Below are 23,440 nucleotides of genomic sequence, written 5' to 3'. Positions count from 1 at the left end.
TGGCTATAAAGATAGTGGATGCATTGGTTGTTATCTTTCAAAATTCCGTAGATTCTGGAAAGGTCCCCACAGACTGAAAATTGGCAATTGTAGCCCCACTATTTGAGAGGAAGGGAGAGAGAAAACAAAGAACTGCAGACCTATTAGTTTGACATCAGTAGTAGCGAAAATGTAAAGGATGTGATAACTGGACACTTGGAAAATAATGATATGACTGTGCAGAGTCAATCGGATTTATGAAAGGGAAATCATGTTTGACAAACCTGTTGAAGTATTTTGAGAATGTTCCTTGTAGCATTGCTAAAGGAGAGACAGTGTCTGTGGTGTATTTGGATTTTCAGAAGGATTTCGATAAGGTCCCACTGTTAAAACCTCATCTTATTAAAATAATTTTTAGCTCTACATGCTGAGCAAGATATACCCTGCTTGGTTCAAGCAACGGCAATTATGTTACAAATGTGAAATTCTGTGTACCTAATAGAGACAATAAAAGTGTAGATTTCTCAGCTGAACTTTCAATTCCATACTGTACCATAGCAATAGTAATTTTACCTTTTACATGCACATAATTTAGAAGTCTTTAATCATTTAAATTGATCTGTGATAAAAATTTCCCCAAAGCAAATAAAAATGGAATTATTTCCATAAATTCCAAGATTGATGTTAGATTTCCCACCAATGTCTTGATTTTCAAATTATGTTACACAAGTGAGCTACTACATAGGAAGTAACATACCTTCTGGACTACTCAATGCTTTTAGGTCTTTGTGGAACAGAAGTGAGATTAGCAGCAATTTGTAAGAACATAAGAACTGGAGTATGCCATTTTGCCCCTCAATCCTGTTCGACTGGATCTTCCAAACCTGCCACCTCCGCCACAGAGGACAACAGCAGCAAACAGATGGGAACATGAAGGTTCTCCCGCAAACTACACAGCACCCTGACTTGAAACTATCATGTTCCTTCATTGTTGCTGGATCAAAAACCTGGAATTTCTTCCAAATAGCACTGTTCTTGTGCCTATAAAACATGGACTGCAGCAGTTCAAAAAGGCAGCTCACCACTACCCTCTCAAGGGTAATTAAGGATGAGCAATAAATGCTGGCCTTGCCAATGACACTCATATCACTGGAACAAATGAAAAAAAGCAGCGGAGTTATCCATGTTGTGCTGGACAATATTTATCGCTCAATCAACACCATTAAAACATTATCTAGTCATTATCAGATTACTGTTTTGTTGGAGCTTGCTGTTTGCAAACAGGCTGTCATTTTTACTACATTACAATGTTGACTACACTTCAAACTATTCCATTAGCTGCAAAGCACTTTGAGATGTCAGATGGTGGTGAAAGGCATTATATACATGCAAGCCTTTTATTTTCCTCAACATTGCACTGCACTGACAGCTTGGTTTTTTTGATGAAAATCATGAATTCTTACAGAGCTTAAGCAGTCTGTATAATGCTGTAATTGAAATGCTGACAAATGGTTCATTAATAATGTTCTACACTATAACTTGTAATGTGATAAGTAGTGGTAGAAGATAACATTGAGAAAGAAAAACACCTTTGTTGGAAATATGTATTGATAGTTCACTCAGTAAAAGTAATTCAGTACATAGTATTGAAATGTTCATTTTTTTCCAGTAAATTCACGTATACCTTTTACAAACACTTGAAAATATCATGCAAAGCTATCTGTAAGTTCCATACTGTTTCCCTTTAATGATGTTTGCTACTTCTTAGCATTAAGTCCTCTAGATAGTAGCAGCTTACAAGTGCATTATTTTTGTACTTGGAACATGGTGATGAAGAGTGAAACTGTGCCAAATCAATGTTGATTGTTTTCACTTGCATTTATTATGGAAACAATCTATAAAGTTCATCTTTGTGACTACCTAACCATTAAGCCAAACCCAATGAAATTTCAATCTAAATTTATTAATGACTTTGAGATTTCACATTAGTTGATGGTAATTAAGGCTTCTTTCATTTTTATTAATACAAATATTAGGAAGGTTACCCAGATGTGCACTTCAGTGACATATTCATGACATTCTACCACCCTTTAAATAACAATCGACAATTTTGACCACTATTCAAACTGTACCTGAGGTAAAATGGGATGCCAACCCTCCTGTTGGACAGCTAATTTGTATTTGAACGTATAGCCTGTCTTTTATAAGTTTTGGAATCTTTTAGGTATTTTGGAACTAGTATTCCATGTTTTTTTAATATTTCAAGAAATGTGCACAGGTCAAAATACATTTCTCTATGGCGATAACTTTGGAGTCTTCCTCAACCCCTGCTGTGAGCACTCCTTCCTGCTAAGAGTACCTGGTTATAATTTTCCCCAGAGATTTTCTTTGTGTTAAGTTCACCAAATATAGATAAGTTGCTTAAATTCATAAAACACAAAAGAGGCTCATATTGAATAAAGTAATTTTACAATAAGCTTTCGCTAACTTTAATAACTGTTTGACTAAATCAGTCTGAATGTATTAGATGAGGTTTATACTGCAAAATGATCACTCTAGTGAGGGACATCAGTTTTGGGGAATGGGAAACTTTTTGGGTAAGTAGCGCTTTGGTGTCCATTATGTAAATATAGTTTCGATCAGTTACAGAATAAAGCTTCCTTAATCATTACCCTAGGAGATCACAACCACTTGAGGAGAGGAGCAGAAACAATAAAGGGATACTTGAAATTTGGATTTATCAGATTGGATTGGACGTTTTTTATTTCAGACATTGTTGTAAGCCACAATAATACTTTCTTTCTCAGCAGCAGAAGTGTATCAGACACACTTTGGAACTATTATATGAAAATAAGCAGCAAATTATATTTTAGCTGATTGACACAAAGAAGAAAAACAATCTACTGCAGCCTTCTAAAATTGTTTTATTTTCCCTTTGTGAAGAAACCCCAATGCTCCAAGTTTGTTTTGATTAAAAGATTGTATGGTGGGGGAAGGGCGTGGCAGGTATGAAGTGCCAACAGTGCTGTAGAAAAAAACTGTTGCTTGAATTTTATCTTTGGGTGATTGTGAGTCTTAATTATGGAGAGAGAGAAAACATTTAACATTATTCAAAAGAATGCAGCAATTCAATTCTGTTTTTAGACCTAGGAGATACTTCTAATCAGTGTTCTTATTGTAACATTTTTGATAGATGCAAAGTAGCTTAAACAATGTGCATTGAAAGACATTACATGTCAATCAAAAAAGAGATTGGATTTTAACCTCAGTATGATATTAAGTCATTTGTTCTGGTCATAAATGCTAGTCGTAGAAGTGAACAAGAAAAGTAGTTCAGCTGCTTCAGCTCAATTATTTCTCTAGGTTTTTCTCCTTTTGCTTTTCCATTTAACAATGCTTGCTTCTATTCTTTCCTATCTGGACATGTAGGATGCCTATGTCTTTTTGCTACTTCACACCTGCCAGGAAATCCTATTGTGTAAAAAGGACTACTATATTATTATTTCCCATTCCCCATCCCCAACTGATGAAATCAGAGCTCTGTGACAGCAGGGAAATTCAGAGTTGAGCTCATGTAGCTTTTTTTCCCCAAACCTCTTCAGAATAAAATTCCATCTTGGCTTGTCTTAACCTCTTTGACCACATTTATTCAATGAAGTTAAAATTCTTGTAGCAGCCAAGTAATCTCCCACAGCCAAAGCAAACTTCAGAATGAAGAATTCCAGATCTGAGTTTTGGGATTTCAGGATAGTCATCTCCCATGGTTTTAGAAAATGTCATTAGTCCATGACTGTCCCATTTAACTTGTTTCATTTGTTTATACTTTGCAAATAGGCAGTAAATAAAAATCTGCAACTACTGGTAGATGATGTCCTATTCAATTGCAAAGGGAAAAGGAGGTTTATAATTCCTTGCCACATGCAATTAATCAAAATCTATTTATTTTGTACATGTGGATTGAGGCAAAGCAAAACCTTCAAGTGAATTGCAACTGGAAGGTAGGGGAATAATTTGAGCAGAGCACACAAACTGGCCCAATAATTGCTTAATTAAGCCGACAAATGGCAGCGACTATTAGTTAGACTTGCCCCTTATTCTTTTAATGTCACAAATACCTTACAAGTTTAGAATAATAAAATTGAGACAGCACAGAAGGAGGCCATTCAGCCTGTCATGTCTGTGCCAGCTCTCTGAAAGAGCATCTCAACTAGTTCCACTGCCCCACCATTTCCCTGTAGCCCTGCAAATTTTTTCTCTTCAGATAATGATCCAAATCTCTTTTCAAGACCTTGATTGTATCTGGCTCCATCACAGTGTCAGGCAGTGCATTCCAACCCTAGTAACTCACTGCATAAAAAACTTTTTCCTCATGTTTTACTACTTTTGCCAATCACCTTAAATCGATGTCCTCTGGTTCTTGATCCTTCTGCTAACAGATCTGCTTGATCCTTCTCCCTATCTACTCTGTCCACATTCCTCACGATTTTGGACACCTTTATCAAATCTCCTCTTAACATTCTATTCTCTGAGGAGAACAGCCCTAGCTTCTCCAATCCATCCGTGTAACTGAAGTTCCTCATCCCTAAGACCATTCTCCCGAATCTTTTCTGCACCCTCTCTAATGTCTTCACATCCTTCCTAAAGTACAGAATTGGACACAATACTCCAGTTGAGGCCCAACAGTGGTTTATACAGGTTGATCATAACTCCCTTCCTTTCTTCCTCTAAATCCCAATTTTTAAAGCCCAGGATCCAGCATGCATTATTAACCACTTTCTCAACCTACCCTGCCACCTTCAATAATTTGTACACATGTATCCCCAAGCCCCTCTGCTCCTTCATCACTTTTAGAATTGTACCCATTAGTTATTGTTGCCCCTCTCATTCTTTCTACCAAAATGTATCACTTCACATTTCTCTTCATTAAATGCATCCACGACATGTCCACCTATTCCACCAGCCTGTTGATGTTCTCTTGAAAACTATCGCAGTCCTCTTCAGTTCACATTGTTTCCAAGTATTGTGCCATCAGCAAATTTTGAAACTGTACACCTAAGTTTAAACCACTAATATATGTCAAGAGAAGCAGTGGTGCTAATACCGACTTGAGGAATGCCACCATATACCTTCCTCCGGTCAGAAAAGCAACAGTTCACCACCACTCATATCCACGTTGTTACTGCCCTTTCTATTCCATGAACCTCAGATTTGCTAACAAGCCTATTATGTTGCACTCTGTCAAACAACATTACCTCATCAGCCCTCTCTGTTCCCGCAACACAAAACTTAATCAAGTTAGTTAAACACTATTTGCCTTTAACAAACCCATGCTGAGTTTGATTAATCCACTCTTGTTCAAGAAAGTTTCACTTTTACTTTTAAATAGTAATACTTTTACTTGGCGATAATAGCATGAGTACTGATTAATTTAAAGCAACCTTGAAATCCTAGGCTTTTTTTATTCTTTTATGGATGCTGATGTCCTTGGCAAGGCCACCGTTTATTGCCGATCCCTAGTTGCCCTTGAGAAGGCGATGATGCGCTATCTTCTTGAAGCACTGCAGTCCATCTGGTGTAGGTACACCCGGTCCTGCTGGGAAGAGTGCTCCTGGATTTTAACCCAGCAACAGAGATGGAATGGCGCTATAGTTCCAAGTCAGCATGGTGTGTAGCTTGGTGTGGAACTTGCAGGTGGTGGTGCTCCCATGCATCTGCTGCCCTTGTCCGTTCTAGGTGGTAGAGGTTGTGGGTTTGATAGGTGCTGGTTGAAGGAGCCATGGTGAATTGCTGCAGTGCATCTTGTAGATGGTACATGCTGCCACTGTGTGTCGGTGGTGAAGGGACTGGATGTTTAAGTTGGTGGAAGGGGTGATGACCAAGTAAGCTGCTTTGTCCTGGATGGTGTGAAGCTTTTTGAGTGTTGTTGGAGCAACACTCATAGAGGCAAGTGGAGAGCATTCCATTGCACTGCTGACTTGCAGATGGTGGGCCGGGTTTGGGGAGTCAGAAGGTGAGTTAATCACCTCACAATTCCCAGCCTTTGACCTGCTCTTGTAGCCACAGCATTTAAATGGCTAGTCTAGTACAGCTTCTGGTCAATGGTAACACCCGACAATGTTGATGTTGGGGGATTCAGCAATGATAATGCCATTGAATGCCAAGGGGAAATGGTTAGATTCTCTGTTTTTGGAGAGGTTAATTGTCTGTCACTTGTGTGGCGCAAATGTCACTTGCTACTTAACATCCCAAGCCTGAATAGTGTCCAGATCTGTCTTCATTTGGTAGGGACTGCTTCAGTATCTGAGGAGTTGCAAATGGTACTGAACATTATGTAATCATCAGCAAACAAGCCCACTTCTGACCTTATGATGGAAGAAAAGTCATTGATGAAGCAGCTGAAGATGATTGAGCCTAGGACACTACCCTGAGGAACTCCTGCAGTGATGTCCTGGAACTGAGATGATTGACCTCCAACAACTACAGCCATCGTCAGTTGTGTTAGATATGACTCTAACCAGCAGAGTTTTCCCCTAATTACCATTGATTTCAATTTTGTCCAGTGCTCCTTGATACCAAACTCAGTTAAATGCTGCCTTGATGTCAAGGGCAGTCACTCTCACCTACCTCTGGAGTTCAGCTTTTTTGTCCATGTTTGAACCAAGGCTGTAATGGGGTCAGAAACTAAATGGCCCTGGTGGAACTCAAACTGAGTGTCAGTGAACAAGTGGTTTTTACATAAGTGCAGCTTGATAGTACTGTCGACGGCCCCATCCATCACTTTGCTGATGATTGAGAGTCGACTGATGGAGTGTTAATTAACCGGGTTGGATTTGTCTAGCTTTTTGTGGACAGGACATACCTGGGCAGTTTTCCACACTGCCAGATAGATGCCAATGTTGCAGCTATACTGTGACAGCATGTCTAGGAGCACGGCTAGTTCTTAAGCATAAGTCTTCAGTACTGCTACCGGAATGTTGTCAGAGCCCAAAGCCTTTGCAGTATCCAGTGTCTTCAGCTATTTCTTGAAATTACGTGGAGTGAATCGAATTGGCTGAAGACTGGCATCTGTGATGCTGGGGACCTCATGAGGAGGCCAGAATAGATCATTCACTCAGCACCTCTGGCTCAAGATGGTTGCAAATGCTTCAGTCTTGCCTTTTGCATTATTGTGCTGGACTCCCTCATCACTGAAGATGGAGATATTTGTGAACCCTCCTCCGGTGAGTTGTTTAATTGCCCAACACCATTCACAGCTGGATGAGGCAGGACTGCAGTGCTTAGAGCTCCTTGATGCCACGTTAGTCAATTGCTGCCTTGATGTAAAGGGCAGTCACTCTCACCTCGCCCCTTGAGTGCAGTTCTTTTGTCCATGTTTGACCTAGGCTGTAATGAGGTCAGGAACCCAAACTGAACATCATTTAGCAGGTTATTGCTGTGTTAAGTGCTGCTTGTTAGCACTGTTGACAACACCTTCCATCACTTTGCTGCTGACCAGGTCTTGCTGCATGTGGACACGGACTTCAGCACCTGAGGAGCTGCAAAGGCAAAATTGAACATTGTGCAATCATCAGTGCACATCCCCACTTCTGATCTTATATTAGAGGGAATGTCTTGATGAAATAGCTAAAGACGTTTGGGCCTAGGCCACTACCCTGAAGAACTCCTACAGTGACGACCTGGGACTGAGATGATTGGCCTCCAACATCCACAACAATCTACCTTTATTCTAGGTATGATTGCAAATAGTGGAGAGTTTTTCACCTAATTCTCATTACCTTCAATTTTGCCAATGCTCTTTGATGCCACACACAGTCAAATGTTGCATTGATGTCAAGAGCAGTTGCTCTCGCCTCCCCTCTTGCAATCAGCTCTTTAGCCCCTGTTTACGCAAGGCTGCAATGAGGTCAGGAGCTGAGTGGCCCTGGCGGAACCCAAGCTGACCATCAGTGAGCAGGTTATTGCTGTGTAAGTGCCATTTGATCGCTGTTTTGATTACACCGTCCATCACTTTGTTGATTGAGAGTAGGTTGGTGGAGTGGTAATTGGCCAGGATCGATGTGTCCAGGACAGGACGTACCTGGGCAATTTTCCATGTTGTCATGCAGATGCCAGTATTGTAGTTGTGCTGGAACAGCTTGGCGAGGAGTGCAGCTAGTTATAGAACATAAAGTGTTCACTGCTACAATCAGGATGTTATCAGGGCTCATAGCCTTTGCCCTGCAATGTCTTCAACTGTTTATTGATATCACATGGGGTCAATCAGATTTTTTATATTTCAATGAGATAATATCTTATTTTTCTGAACCCTAAGGGATATAGGCCTAATCTTCTCAATCTCTCATCACAGGACAATCCCCTGGTCCCAGAAATTAGTCTAGTGAAGGTTCATTGCACTCCCTCTAAGTTAAGAATATCCTTCTTTAAGTACGGAAACCAAAACTGTACACAGTACTCCAGATGGCCTCACCAAGACACTTTACAATTGCAGTAATACTGCTTCATTCTTTTACTCTCATGTTGTGTATAGTTTTCGCCTCTGTACCTAAGGAAGGATACACTTGTCTTAGAGGAAGTGCAGCAAAGATTCACAAGACTGATTCCTGGGATGAGAGTTGTCCTTTGAGGAGAGATTGAATAGAATGGGCCTATATTCTCTGGGGTTTAGCAGAGTCTCATTGAAACACATAATATTTTGAGAGGGCTTGACAGGGTAAATACTGAAAGGCTGTTTCTCCTGGCTGGAGAGTCTAGAATAGGAACATAATCACAAGATAAGGGTGCGGCCATTTCTGACTGAGATGAGAAATTTCTTCCCTCAAAGGGTTGGGTATCTTTGGAATTGTCTACCCCAGAGGGGTGTGGATGCTTAGTCATTAATTATATTCAAAAGTGAGATTGATAGATTTTTGTTAGAGGATAGGGAAACGGACTGGAAAGTGGTGTTGAGGCCGAGGATCAGCCACGATCTTATTAGATGGTGAAGCAGCCTCAAGGGAACGTATGACCTACTCCTCCTATTTTTATGTTCTCATATTTCTAACCCTTTGTTAAACTTTCTTGCTTAATTGCTGTACCCGCATGTTTGTGTCTGTGATTCATGTACTGAGATAGCCACGTCCCTCTGGTTACCATTTCTTAGTCTGTCACCATTTTAAAAATATTCATTTTTTTTTCCTGCCAAAGTGAATAACTTCACATTGTTTCCTATTATATTCAAAATCCATATTCTCGCCCACTCACTCATCAAAATCCTTTTGCAACATCTTTGTGTCCTCCTCAGAGCTTATTTTCCCACCAACAGCAAAATTGAATATGTTACCTTCAGTCTGTCATCTAAGTCACTGAAATAGATTGTAAGTAGTTGAGGCCCAAGCACTGATTCTTGTAATACCCCACTGATTACTGTCTGCTGACCTGAAAATAACTCATTTATTACTACTCTCTATTTTCTGTTCATTGACCAATCCTCAATTCATGTTAATAGATTACCCCCAGGAGCCCTAACTTTGTGTAATAACCTCATGTGTGCCACCTTATTGAATGTATTTTAAAAATTCAAATACACTACATCTACTTGTTCCCCCTTATCTACCTATGAGTTACAACCTCAAAAAAGGTCTAACAGATTTATATAATACAATTTCTGTCACTGAACCTCGGATATATGACTGGACGTTCCCATACTCAACCTCCAGCTAACACCTTCCACTTGTACCAGACACTTGATGATCCAGATGCCAAAGATAATTTTTCAGCAACCACCTAATGCAGGTCCTCATATAAGAAACTATCGCAACTAAGCACACACACACACACACACACACCCCCGCCCCAAGCCATGCGGATCCCTACAGGATACTTGGTGAAAAGATATATCGACCAGTCTCTTCATCTTCCCTTTTTGCATCAAAGCCACATCGCAGCTTAGTCCTGGATATGTATATATTTGAAGGCCTGTATTTCTTGCCCTTTCAGTTCTGGGACATGACAAGATAAGATAAATATTCATTTCCAGAAAAAAAATGGACCTGCATATGATTTACATCCAGGCTTTGAGTTAAGATATGGGGAATTGACTAAAAAAAATCTATATTTTTCACACTTATGTAAATAGAAAGGGTTTTCATACTTTAATTTTGAGCTGAATTTGGTGTTAAATGAGTTGCCATTTTAGAAGTAATTTCAAAACCTTAAATCTTTGACCCTGTTACTAGATGCTATTTTAGACTATTGGAAGATATTGAATGTAGTCATTGATTTTTTTTAAGGACAGGAAAAGAAGGCTGACCATGAAAGAAAATTCACAGTGGATTATAATTCCCTTTTTTTGTTCTTCTTGTACTGGATTTCAACATCCTAAGTATAAAGTTTTCTCATTTCCATGAGATCATATTCCATTTCTGATCAGATGCAGCATGTAGCTCATAATGCAGCATTAAGCTCCAAACTTACACAAGAACAGTATTATTCCATGTTTAAATAAAAATCCTTTTACATTGTTGTAAAATATTATGCAATCAATCTTATTTCTAAATCAACAAATTCTTTATCACCTATTAAAAGAGGAACCTTTCTTTCATTTTCTTTAATCCCTTTAGGACTTTTAATGGATGCAGTTCAGTGTGTGCCAGCAGTCCTCTGATATCTTTGAGTGCCAGTTCATGTATCAGCAATGATGAGTTCATTGTCATTGGAATCATCACAGCCAAACCTGGTATTTGAAGAGGAGCAGGGACATTCTCCCTGTTCTGGACAATGTTCATCCTTCAACTAACACCATTGAAACAGATTTAACTGATCATTTATCTCATTTGTTGCTTATGGGCCCTTGCTGTGCACAAATTGTGTGTGTTTGAAGTGGCAGTCAATGACTTCATACGGTGCAGAAGTGGGCCATTAAACCCATCGTGTTTGTATCAGTTCATAAAAAGAAATAACCATTCTGTCCCAACCCCATGCCCTGCAGATTTTTCCTTTTCAACTACTTATCCAATGCCTTCTTGAAAGTTAAAGTTGAATTTCCATCAGCCACCATAGGGCGGTGCATTCTACATCCTACTGTGTACTTCTCCTCATCTACCCACCCCAGTTCTATTAATAATTACATTGAATCTGATTCTTCTGGTTATTTAGCCTCCTATCAATGGAAACAGTTTATCCCCAGGTAACTCTCAAAAACCTTCAAAATTTTGAACACTTCTTTTAAATCTATTGTTAGCCTTCTCTGCTCTTTTCCAGATAAAGAAGTGGAAATTAGAGGAAAATTACTTTGGTCAGTTCTCATGTACTTTACTCACAATGTTGCACAGGAGCCATGGCTTTAACAGAGTTTGGCTGCCTGATTTTCTGGCTAACCGCTGGACTCCATGTGGTCTAGGTACACCTACAGTGCTAAGGAAAACAATTCAAACTTTTCTAATCTCCACATAACTGAAATAAATTTGTTTACTGCGAAGCACTTTGGGACTTGCCGAGGAGCTGAAAGGTGTTATAAAATAATTTGACAGTACAGATGGGATCATGTTTATACATTTCTACTACACTTAGCATCTAATACTCAGATTGTTCAGACTTTAATATTTCCTACAGGGAGAGTTACCAGAATAAGTAAAACTTCTGAAAATTTGAAAACATTCTAGGAAAGGATGCCATAGAAGGAAAATTATCCTAGTACGCTGTCTATAGATTGTTGCCTAGTTCTCTTTCTTGACATTCCTGCCTGATAATGGCAGTTCAAATCGAAAAAGTTATTTTCAGCTGGATGCTGTAGATTCCATGGTGAAGAGTCACGAGTTGATGTCCCCTGAGTCATAGAGAGGGTGGACAAGGAGCTTTTAGAAAGTTCCAATTAGTACCATTGTTTTGGAGTTCATATTTACAATCACTATGTGCCTTAAGGTTACTTTTATCAGAAGAATGACTAGCACCTTAATTTCACACAGCACAAACTTGTCATTGTTACATAATCAAAGTGGGGGACTACTTATCAAATTGTTTCCTATCCTCAGTCGTAGTTCTACTTTGTAACAGGAGTGAAAGGTCATACAAAGTTACTGTAGAATATCAACCCTTTGACCTAATTGTGTGTATTAAATGGTAGTCAGTGGTCTCTAAAAATTGCTTTTTTATTCATTCACAGGATGTGGGTGTCACTGGTTGGGCCAGCATTTATTGCCCATCCCTAGTTGCCCTCGAGAAGGTGGTGGTGAGCCACTTCCATGAACCGCTGGGGTCCATGTGGTGTAGGTACAACCACAGTGCTGATTTCAGTAAGGCAGTGAAACAAAATGGGCAAAATTTGAAACAGCAAAGTCTCTTGTAGGAGTTGTTAACACAACTTCTGATAGAAGTGATGCAGTGGAGGAATATGTGGATTGAAGTATAGATAAATGGAGAATGGGTGCTCGTTAAAGACCAGGGCAGACAAGGCTGCATGAACTCTGATTGGAAAAGACATCATGGGTCTTTGTACTTTTTTCCCCTCTAAAGTTTGTGTTCTTGGACTTATGTAGTATGTTCACAATCTCTGTACACCATACATTATCTTTAGCCAGAAAGTCAGACAGCCAAACTCTGCTAAAGCCATGACTCCTGTGCAACATTGTGAATAAAGTACATGAGAGCTGACCAAAGTAATTTTCCTCTAATTTCCGCTTCTTTATCTGGAAAATGCCTGTATTTGGCTCAAGTCTTTTCAATATGACTAAACTGAGGCTGGTAATGGATTTTACATACTATTACATATTTGATTCACAAATACCAGCTCTGAGTTTCTTAAATTTCTGCATGCATTCGTACCATTATTAATTTTCATGAAATTGCAGGCATAATTTATTGTAATTTTATGAATAAATTCTGAGTAAAGGAAACATGATTTTAAAAAGAATCAGTGTCATTATGAAATCCAAATTTATCTTAATGTTGAGCTAGAGGTTGGGAACTTCAACTCCCAACGGACCTCTGATCTCGGACTTTCTGCGCATGCGCAGTCCAGGAGCAGGTTGCATAACCACAGTTCTGCATCTTTACATTCTTTGAGCCCAGGCAGATCCCACATACCTGTGCGTAAAGAGAAAAGAAGGGTGTGAAAAACCCGGGTCAAGTAACTGGAAGTGGAGTACCATGAAAGATTAGTGCCTCAGGCAGGGGACAAGAGGTGACAGGGAGATGTCCCAAATAGGAGAGAAGGGACAGGAAGAGGTCCCAAATAGGGGAGAGGGGACAGGGAGAGGTCCCAAATAGGGGAGAGGGGACAGGGAGAGGTCCCAAATAGGGGAGAGGGGACAGGGAGAGGTCCCAAATAGGGGAGAGGGGACAGGGAGAGGTCCCAAATAGGGGAGAGGGGACAGGGAGAGGTCCCAAATAGGGGAGAGGGGACAGGGAGAGGTCCCAAATAGGGGAGAGGGGACAGGGAGAGGTCCCAAATAGGGGAGAGGGGACAGGGAGAGGTCCCAAATAGGGGAGAGGGGACAGGGAGAGGTCCCAAATAGGGGAGAGGGGACAGGGAGAGGTCCCAAAAGGAAGTCCCAAATAAGGGACAAAGAGAGGGACAGAGACTGTTCCCAGTTAAGTTTTTTTTAAAAAGAGTAGATGAACAAGATCTTAGTTAGAGAAAGGGCTGCGGGGTGCAGACTTTAAGGAAAGAGGGTTCGGGAGAAGCCCTGGTAAGGTTGGGGCAAAGGCATACCTTTGGAGCAGAGCTGTTCTGCTTGGCATAGCCAAAGAGCTGAAATTGTGCTTGAGAGTTGGTGCTTGAGTACATACTCGGGAATCCAGGGGAATGAAGTCTCGGAAAACAAAATTGAAACCCTGTAAAGTGTACTGTCATTGATGCCATCCAAGTTGGAAAACCTTGTGAGAAGGGCAAAGTTTTAGTGAGATTGGTTGACTCACGTTTTTACTAACGTCTGGGTAGGTTGTTGAGAAATCCATGGACTCTGTCTTGGTCGCATCTGCTGTTTATTGTGTACTGTGGTGTGTTCAAGCATAGTTGGCTTCTTAATTCACAAGTAACTCATACTACCCTGAATGTTATAGTATAAGATAGATAATAATGGGCCATAACTTCCAAGATCCCCAGTGTCAGATTGGGAGGGTACCTCAAAGAATCCCTGTCGGAACTTCACAGGTAAGGGTTTGCATGGCAATTGCCCTGCAGCACAAACCTCCTATGGCAATTGCCCTGCATTGGAAACCATCTGAAAATGCGATTTAAATTGCAAACTTCAGGTAGCTCTGACAGGGTTACATCAATAGTTACTCAGAAAAAAGTTTGAAGAATTAAAACCTCTTCTAACCCCTGAGTAACTATTGAAGACTCAGACTGACCACCTCCCCCCCCCACCCCCCACGGGATTCCGCCATACCCCTGATCCCCCCCAGGGGACTGTTCCCCCACACCTTGACAAACCACCCCCTGTGGTATTCCCGTCCCCATCCACCCAAGGGATTCCCCCCTCCCACCACAGGACGATTCCTCCCCCCACCGTCCCCAACCTGAACCCCCAATACCTGAATCCCCCCGTTGCAGGCCGGACCTGACCCAACCCAAAATACCAACTCTTCACCCCACCACACCCCCACTCCCTCCCCAGAGGTCTGATCCCCTCCAGACCCTGAGCCACCCCTCCCCCAATGTCCAACCACCCACCCCCAACACACACGCACTCACACCCCCGATGTCCGATTATTCCCCCCCCCCCCACCAAAAAGAAAATCCTATTCACTTGCCTTAGAAACTTACCTTCTCCCTGGCCTGTCAATTTCACTGGGACCTTTAGCTTAACCTGGTTTATGGCAGCTAGTGCCATTAAAAAAGGGAGGGGTGGGGTGACCTCCTTCACTTTGATGGAGCTGGACTCTGACACTGGGCCTCGAGGATAGCTGCACTGCCTGGATCTTGCCCAACCTAAGTTGGAAGGTCTGGCAAGACAGGCATGGAAGAAAATCCACACAGGTCATTGGACATGGCATGGCAATCCGATGCTGATTGCCTCTCTGAGGAAGTTATGGCCCACTGTAAGTCGTTTTACCTTTCTGACCAGTTTATTTTTCTTTGTTCAAAACCTGTAGAATCTTGTGACCTTCGCTGAGCAAGTGTCTTAAATCTCAAACTTTGTCTATCTTAAACAAACTTTTATTGATCCCTAACCGGATCCCACCAACAACATGGGAGGCCCTGGACAAAGATCATAACAGTGGCCCTATGCTATATTGATTGAGCATCCAGGACCAAATAGATTTTATACTTGGGAAGCATTCAACACAAATTGCCAGAGTAATTGTGATGTTTGTTTTTAATGTTTATGCTTTTTCGTGAAAGGACGTTTTAGTTAAAAAGAATTGTTATATAAAACCTGCCAGTAGGGTGTGCTAAGTCCTGGATGTATTGCCCTCTGGTGGAGAATAAGGAATAAAGGAAACTCCTGTTTTTCATACAGGACGATGGAGTTCAGAAGCAGATAGCTGTGTGTGTGTGTTCTTAATTGTTAAGAAGTGACAAAACACTTCAGTAATTTAATTTTAAAATAGATTTAGAAATCCAGCAGATTATCTGGAAATTGATGGGGTAAATGAGCCACACTGCTCAAGCAATGCTTGGTGGCCCAAGCACATAGGAATGGAGATCAGCTGATCAGTCCATTAAGCCTATTTCACCATTATGTTAGATCATAGCTCAACTCAGACTGTATGACTTGATAGTCTTACTTAACAAAAGTTTAGGAGGATCAACTTTAATGGATTGCTTTGAATAGATCCCTACAGACTGAGAAAAATGTTTCTTTTAACTTAATAAAGCAGCATTGGTATTAAAATTATAAATGATTCCATCGATCTTTCACCAGTCCTAGCAGCTGAAGAAAGCTTGCAAATGAGATCTATTGAGAGCCAAAGGAGCAAAGCAACATGGAAATCAGTTAATCTTTTAATAACGTAAAGGAAAAAGATTTTTACTATTTCCTTCAACAAAGGCATTTTAATACCATATGAGTCTTGTCGACAGTAACGTGTATGCAACTAAGAATTCCATACCAATAAAAAAAAATTCTGTTGTGTCCTGCAACCACCTGGGAACAGCGTTGTTAAGTGACAAGCAGCAGATGCGCCAGCTGTACATTGTGTTACAAAGGAAAAATGTGTTGCCTGTGCTAATAGTTATTTTTATTTAATTCCTGCAGCTTGCATTGAAAGACCCAGTACACACTGTGTCGCTGCAACAGTTTGTCTACGAGAAGCTAAAGGCACAGCAGGAGTTACTCGGAGAACAAGGATTCCAGAGTCTGATGGAATCTGTGGACACTGAAGTTGTCAGACAGCTGCAAGGATTTTTACAAAAATTGTGAAAAATTAAGAAACTGTTTCCTCTAGTTGAAGAAGAAATGGAAAACATGCAATCGTATTCTTGCAACAAATGCCATCAAAGCTTCCATCCTCATAGTGGGAGCAACCCTCATGCACAATCTGATATATCCTGATGAAGAAATCAAGCTAAACATTATTTTGAAGTGTACTAAAAAGAAACAGTGCAATTTGGGGCAAACGTTACTGGGGATAAAAAGCTCCAAGATCCTTGTAGCTTTACTGTTGTCCATTGTATTTGAAGACCAGAGGAAGTGTAGTTTCTCTTTTTGTATTATGTGAAAGATTACAGAAAATTACAGGGTGAGACTATACAAAGCAGTTAGTGTGATATCAAGTACACAGTCATTGGATGAAAATTTAGCTTTTGGGGAGAAAAGAGTTTTGCTGCATCAGTACGTTTTAGCTACAGCTGCAAAGCATGCAGCTTGGTTTTATACATTATGTTAACCAACTCACATCTAAATGAGCTCCAATGTGTATTTAATGCGCGTACATACACACAAAATTGACTAGATTAAATTTTGCCTAAATCAGGAAATATTTGCCTTACTGTATTTTATCAGCCTTACCTCAACTGATAAATCTACCTTTCAGCATTTTGAGTGTTTTGAACAAGTTTCAAAAGGTAAACTGGTCCTTGCAGAACCCAGGTATACGTCTTAAATATAAAATTCAATCTTTCTTGGTTCAGACCCACAATGTTGATGAGCAGCATGAAACTTGAGCATTGACCAACATTCAGTTTTCAAACTAATTACAAAATGCTTTAAGAAGGATAACCAGTGAAAACAATAAAGTCTTTGATTAGCAAATGCTGTTGAAATGGGTTTTTGTGGAGCTTCGAATACTTGAACTAATTCAGACACAAAATTCACTCACCCAACCTATTCGACAGTTTTGTTCAGCATTAGATTTTTTGTTCAAATCTGCTGTTTGACCTTATGTATCAAGGCACAGCATAGATATTTAATGAGGAGTGAAAGGCATGAAAAGATTTGCATACAAAATAGAACTTTTGAACCAGCACATATTCAATGCACCCAATTAAAGTTGGTTTTGCCAGTGTGACAAGGACATCAGACCTTTGTAACATCACGTTGTCACTGAATGCATCTAGCCAATTGTGAGCTAGTGTTTAATTGCTTAATTAGAATAAATGCTTAATTGAAACATGTATACACTAGAGTGCTGATATCCTATAACATTATTTTATTGTGTGTGTGGCCTCAGAGGCCTCTGGCTACAGCAGATGATAGTCAGGAAGTGGTGCAAACTGACAGGATTAAATGGCAGAAGTGAGACAATTAAGTACTGAGGTAACCAGACTGAAATTTAATTAAGAAAAGTTGACCATCAACAGAGAGAGAGAGAACAGGACACCAAGCAAAGCTGGCTATATGCACATGGGAACCAAGACTAGGCAGTTTGCTGTATAATCAGTTGGAATATTTTGGGGGCTAAAGGGAGAACCAGCTTCTTTGTCCAGTTCAGCATAAGGGATACCTCCAGCCAGAAACATTGGTCATCAAGGGCACCACATGTCTTCAGTGTAAAAATGCCCCTTTGAGTTGCCACAGCTGCACTGATAACAGACTCAATAGTCAAAATAAATGATGAAAGTGGGTTGGAAGGCCAGAACAGGAGTAAGCAGGGGCTATACAGATGTTTTAACCCTTTAATTGGTCAATAACATAATGAGTAAAAGCCATTGATTGATCAAGCGGAATTCAGTGATTTTTGAATTGTAGAAAAGAGCCTGGAGCTATAGAAAACTTTAGAGGGAATTCAGGAGGCATTCAGAGGACGAGCAGGGGCTGGAGCTAAAGGATGCAGCTACATATAATTGTGACCGTTATACCCAGGGCATAAACTGGGTAATATAACTCCATTAAAACTACTGCTCAGATATTATAAAGTATCAAGTTTTCCTTGTGCTGAATAAAGTTTAATCATTGCCACCAATATTTAAGAATCACTGATTTTCAGGGTTTATCAAAGCCTATCAAATTGGCAGCTCCACTGCAACATTGACTGGCAGTCGATTCTTTTTGAAAAGCACATTCAGTGCAAGTGGGATCCTAGGACTGGGGTGGTTACTATTGCCTAGACTGTTAAGGAAGGAACCCTGTGACCGACCTGTAGTATTAGTGACAAGATACTGAGGATGGCAAGTTTGACTGAAGCTGAGGGTGGCAGGGATAAAGAGTTTGGAAAATTACGTTATGGGTTTAGTCATGTTTCTGATGAATCCAAATGGAGATTTGTATCAGAAAGCGATCTAGTGGATCCAAAGCCAGATGTCTCTGGGGAAAATTAAGTTAGATAAAGGGAAGCATTTGCTGACATACACAACGCATTTTTGCATGCAGCAAAGTGAATTTGGGGAAGGGAAACACCAAGAAGAGGGAAAACAGTTGGCATTGGAAAGGGACCAATTGGAAAGGGACCAATTGAAGAGTTGAATCAGTGCCTCGTGCATGATTATTCAAATGCAGGCATGTGCTGCACCAGTGGCTGCCCAGGCTATAGGAGAGCAGCAAATGGAAGATAAGAATGAGGTCCTAGAGAAACTAGTGCCTCAAGTTGCAGGAAGGATCATTCTAAGTGGAAGCTCAAAGCATATGGGTTGAAGGGCAGGTTAAAGTGCCACAAAGCTCTCATGTCCACGTTGACTGCCCGAACTTGAGATGGAGAAGGGGTTACTGGAATGCTCTGGGCAGGGAAACTACCCATTATAAGCCTGATTCTGAAGATCAGGAATAGTGGGATCCACCATTACTGCCCCAGCTCGGGCCAGACTCAGACTGGTGAACAGACAGATTGAGGAAGAAGTTCCTCTAAAGTCAGATCAGGTAGACACTCACCTGGGAATGAGGCTCGATTGCATAACATAAGGCAGGAGTAGACCATTCTGCCCATTGAGTCTGCTCCGCCATTCAATAAAATCATGGCTGATCTGATTGTGGCCTTAACTCCACTTTCTTGCCTGACACCCCCCCCCCCGCCGCCGCCCCCCCCAGAACCCTTGATTCCTTCATCAATCAAAAATCTGTCTTAACTCAGCCTTGAATATATTCAATGACCCAGTTTCCACTGCTCACTGGGGAAGAGAATTCCAAACACTAACGACCCTCTGAGAGAAGAAATTCCTCCTCATCGCCATCTTGAATGGGAGACCTCTTATTGCTGAACTGATTGGGAGTCAAGTTAGTTCTTTGAAAATAAGCACAGCTTGGGAAAACTTTTAAGCAAATCCATACTAAGTTGCAGGCTGCAGACCTGAAAATGGTCCTTTAGTTGCTTCCTGGTGATGACTTGCACACCATTATTGGCCCCAACCTTATAACGCCACGGAAACACAGATGGCTGCTTTGTTGAAATATTAAATTCGTTGAGAGATCTGAACCTGATGGATCTATATGCTCAGACAGTATAGGGGATCACTGAACACATCAAGGCTCTTTCCAACAGACTCCTTGACTTATACAAGCAAACCCAGCCCACTCCCAATTGAGCTAACCCATTTGATAACCATACCCTTTAAAAAGATGAGATTTAAAAGCAGATGTTCTTGGCACAGCTACAGCTGCTAGTTAGATAACCCCTTATTGTGTCTGTCTCTAAGCATAGTTCTTGGGCAGATATTACCTGGTGCATCACTCAGCCAGAAGGGAATGTAAAGGGTTGAATTATCCATTCCATTAGAATGAACCCCAAGGGCAAGCAGGTGGCAACAGTGAAAGGATCCCCCTGTGAAACAACAGGGTCCAATTCAAGGGGAGATTATGACCTGTTATAACTGTGGAAAATCATCAACGATGGGTACACCTCCCCCAGAATCAGATACGTTTGAGTAAACTAGGACACTCCACACTGGAGGTCAAGGTAGACCAGATGCCTGCTCTGACCACCACCAGCTTGACCAGCCATGGAGGAGGCTGAGAGGCAGCAAAGGTTTCAATAGAGATAATGCACAATCTATTTTTTACATTCACAGAATCTCACAGTGCAGAAGAAGCCCTTCAGCCCATCAAGTCTGCACCGACATGTGAGAAACACCTGACCTACCTACCTATTGACCAGCACTTGGCCCGTAGCCTTGAATGTGCCAAATGCTCATCCAGGTACTTTTTAAAGGATGAGGCAACCCACCTCCACCACCATCCCAGGCAGCGCATTCCAGACCATCACCACCCTCTGGGTAAAAAAGTTTTTCCTCACATCCTCCCTAAACCTCCTGCCCCTCACCTTGAACCTATGTCCCCTCGTTACTGACCCTTCAACTAAGGGAAACAGCTGCTCCCTATCCACCCTGTCCCTGCCCCTCATAATCTTGTACACCTCGATCAGGTCGCCCCTCAGTCTTCTCTGCTCCAACGAAAACAACCCAAGTCTATCCAACCTCTCTTCATAACTTAAATGTTTCATCCCAGGCAACATCCTGGTGAATCTCCTCTGCATTCATAAGAACATAAGAATTAGGAGCAGGAGTAGGCAATTCAGCATCTTGAGTCTGCCCCGCCCTTCATTACAATCATGGCTGATCTCATTTCAGCCTCAACTCCAATTTCCCACCCTCTCCCCATAACCTTTCAACCCATTACTAATTAAAAATCTGTCTATATCCTCCTTAAATTTATTCAGTGTCCCGGCATCCACTGCAATCTGAGGTAGTGAATTCCACAGATTCACGACCCCTTTCCTCATCTCTGATTTAAATCTATCACCCGTAGGCCTAAAACTATGGCCTCTCGTTCTAGAATGCCCCACAAGGGGAAACATCCACTCCACGTCTACTTTGTCTATCCCCTTTAGCATCTTATATACCTCAATTAGATCTCCTCTCATCCTTCTAAACTCTAGTGAGTCTAGGCCTAAACTGCTCAATCTCTCCTCATAAGACAAGCCCCGCATCTCTGGAATCAATCTAGTGAACCTCCTCTGAACCCCCTGCAGTGCAATTACATCCTTCCTCAAGTAAGGGGACCAAAACTGCACAGTACTCCAGGTGTTGTCTCACCAATGCCTTGTACAGTTGCAACAACACTTCCCTATTTTTATACTCTATTCCTTTAGCAATAAATGCCAAAATTCCATTTGCCTTCCTTATTACCTGCTGTACCTGCATACTAGCTTTCAGCGATTCATGCACGAGGACACCCAGATCCCTCCGCACTGAAGCATTCTGAAGTTTCTCTCCATTTAAATGATGTCACCTTTTTATTCTTCCAACCAAAATGGATAACCTCACACTTATCCACGTTAAACTCCATCTGCCAAATTTTGACCCATTCACCTAACCTGTCCATATCCAGTTATAAATTTCTTATTTCTTCATTGCAACTTACTTTCCCACCTATTCTGGTGTCATCTGCAAACTTCTGTCCTTGAATCCAAGTCATTTATATAGATTGTAAATAGTTGGGGCCCAAGGACCGAACCCTGTGGCACTCCACTAGTTACAGTTTGCAATCCAGAAAAAGACCCATTTATCCCAACTCTCTGCTTTCTGTTGGTTAGCCAATCCTCTATCCAAGCTAATTTATTACCCCTAAATCCGTGTGATCTTATCTTGTGTATTAATCTTTTGTGCGGCACCTTTTCGAAGGCCTTCTGGAAGTCCAGATATACCACATCTACAGAATCCCCATTATCCACTTTGCTTGTCACATCTTCAAAGAACTCTAGCAAATTAGTCAAACACGATTTACTCTTCATAAAACCATGCTGACTCTGATGGATTGCATTTTGACTTTCCAAATGCCCCATTACTACTTCCTTAATAATAGATTCCAACAATTTCCCAACGACAGACATTAAACTAACTGGTCTATAGTTTCCTACTTTCTGCCTCCCACCCTTTTTGAATAAGGGCATTATTTTAGCATTTTCCAATCCACTGGAACCTTTCCAGAATCCAGGGAATTTTGGAATATTATAGCCAATGTGTCCACTATCTCCGCTGCCACTTCCTTTAAGACCCTGGGATGTAGGCCATCAGGTCCTGGGGACTTGTCACCCTTTAATCCCAATAGTTTGCTCAGTACTTTTTCTCTAGTGATGCTGATTATTCTAAGTTCCTCCTCTATATCATCTGCACTACCTGTTACTATTGGGGTAGTACTAGTGTCCTCCACTGTGAAAACTGAGGCAAAATATTGATTAAGCGTCACTGCCATGTCTGCGTTCCCCACTATTAACCCCCCAGTCTCATCCTCCAAGGGACCAACATTCACTTTAGCTACTCTCTTTCCTTTTATATACTTGTAGAAGCTTTTGCTATCAGTTTTTACATTTTGTGCTAGTTTTTTTTCATAGTTTACCTTTGCTCTTTTTATTATTTTTTTAGTAACCCTTTGTTGATCTTTAAAAGTTTCCCAATCTTCCAGCCTGCCGCTGACATTTGCAATTTGGTATGCCTTAGTTTTTGCCTTTAAGTTTTCTTTAACTTCCTTGTTTAGCCATGGATGCTTTTACCCCCTCTTACCATCTTTTTTCCTCTTTGGGATATATTTTATTTGGGAGGAATTGAATATCTCCTTAAATATCTGCCACTATTCATCAACTGTCCTACCTTGTAGTCTTCCTGCCCAGTCTACAAGGGCCAAATCTGCCCTCATACCTATGTAGTTACCTTTTTTTAACTCCAGAGCACTAGTGTGGGACTCAAGTTTCTTGCTCTCAAACTGAACTTGAAATTCTATCATGCTATGATCACTCTTCCCTAGACGATCCTTTACTATGAGATCATTAATTAATCCCACCTCATTACACAAAACCAAATCCAGAATAGCCTGCTCCCTGCTTGGTTCCACAACATATTGCTCCAAGAAACAATCTCTAATACACACTATTAACTCCCCCTCAAGGCTACCCTTGCCAATTTGATTAGTCCAGTCTATATGCATATTAAAATCACCCATGATTATTGCTGTGCCTTTCTTACGTGCTCTCAGTATTTCCTGGTTTATACTGTGCCGTACCTCTAAGCTACTGTTTAGGGACCTATAGATTACTCCCACCAGGGACTTCTTTCCCTTGCTATTTCTTATTTCTACACAGACTGACTTTACATCTTGCTCTCCAGTGCCTATATCAT

The 23,440-nt window shown here is 41.0% G+C and overlaps 1 protein-coding gene across 4 annotated transcripts in view; it reads left to right on the top strand.

The window, feature by feature from the left end:
- The window catches only part of ipo11 (importin 11), a 712,707-nt gene extending 695,554 nt beyond the window's left edge, over positions 1-17,153 (top strand). For 3 of the 4 annotated variants that reach the window (XM_078549030.1, XM_078549021.1, XM_078549038.1), the window contains one exon: positions 16,158-17,153. In XM_078549030.1, coding sequence (XP_078405156.1) covers positions 16,158-16,322 — 165 coding nt within the window. In that variant the 3' untranslated portion in view covers positions 16,323-17,153. The remainder of the gene's footprint in view (positions 1-16,157) is intronic. The other variant, XM_078549047.1, reaches the window with a different exon arrangement.
- Positions 17,154-23,440: the final 6,287 nt, after the last annotated feature.

The sequence above is a fragment of the Cetorhinus maximus genome, chromosome 1 (assembly GCF_964194155.1).
Source record: "Cetorhinus maximus chromosome 1, sCetMax3.hap1.1, whole genome shotgun sequence".
NCBI classification, from domain to species: Eukaryota; Metazoa; Chordata; class Chondrichthyes; order Lamniformes; family Cetorhinidae; genus Cetorhinus; species Cetorhinus maximus.
This window is presented reverse-complemented; position numbering and strand designations above follow the sequence as displayed.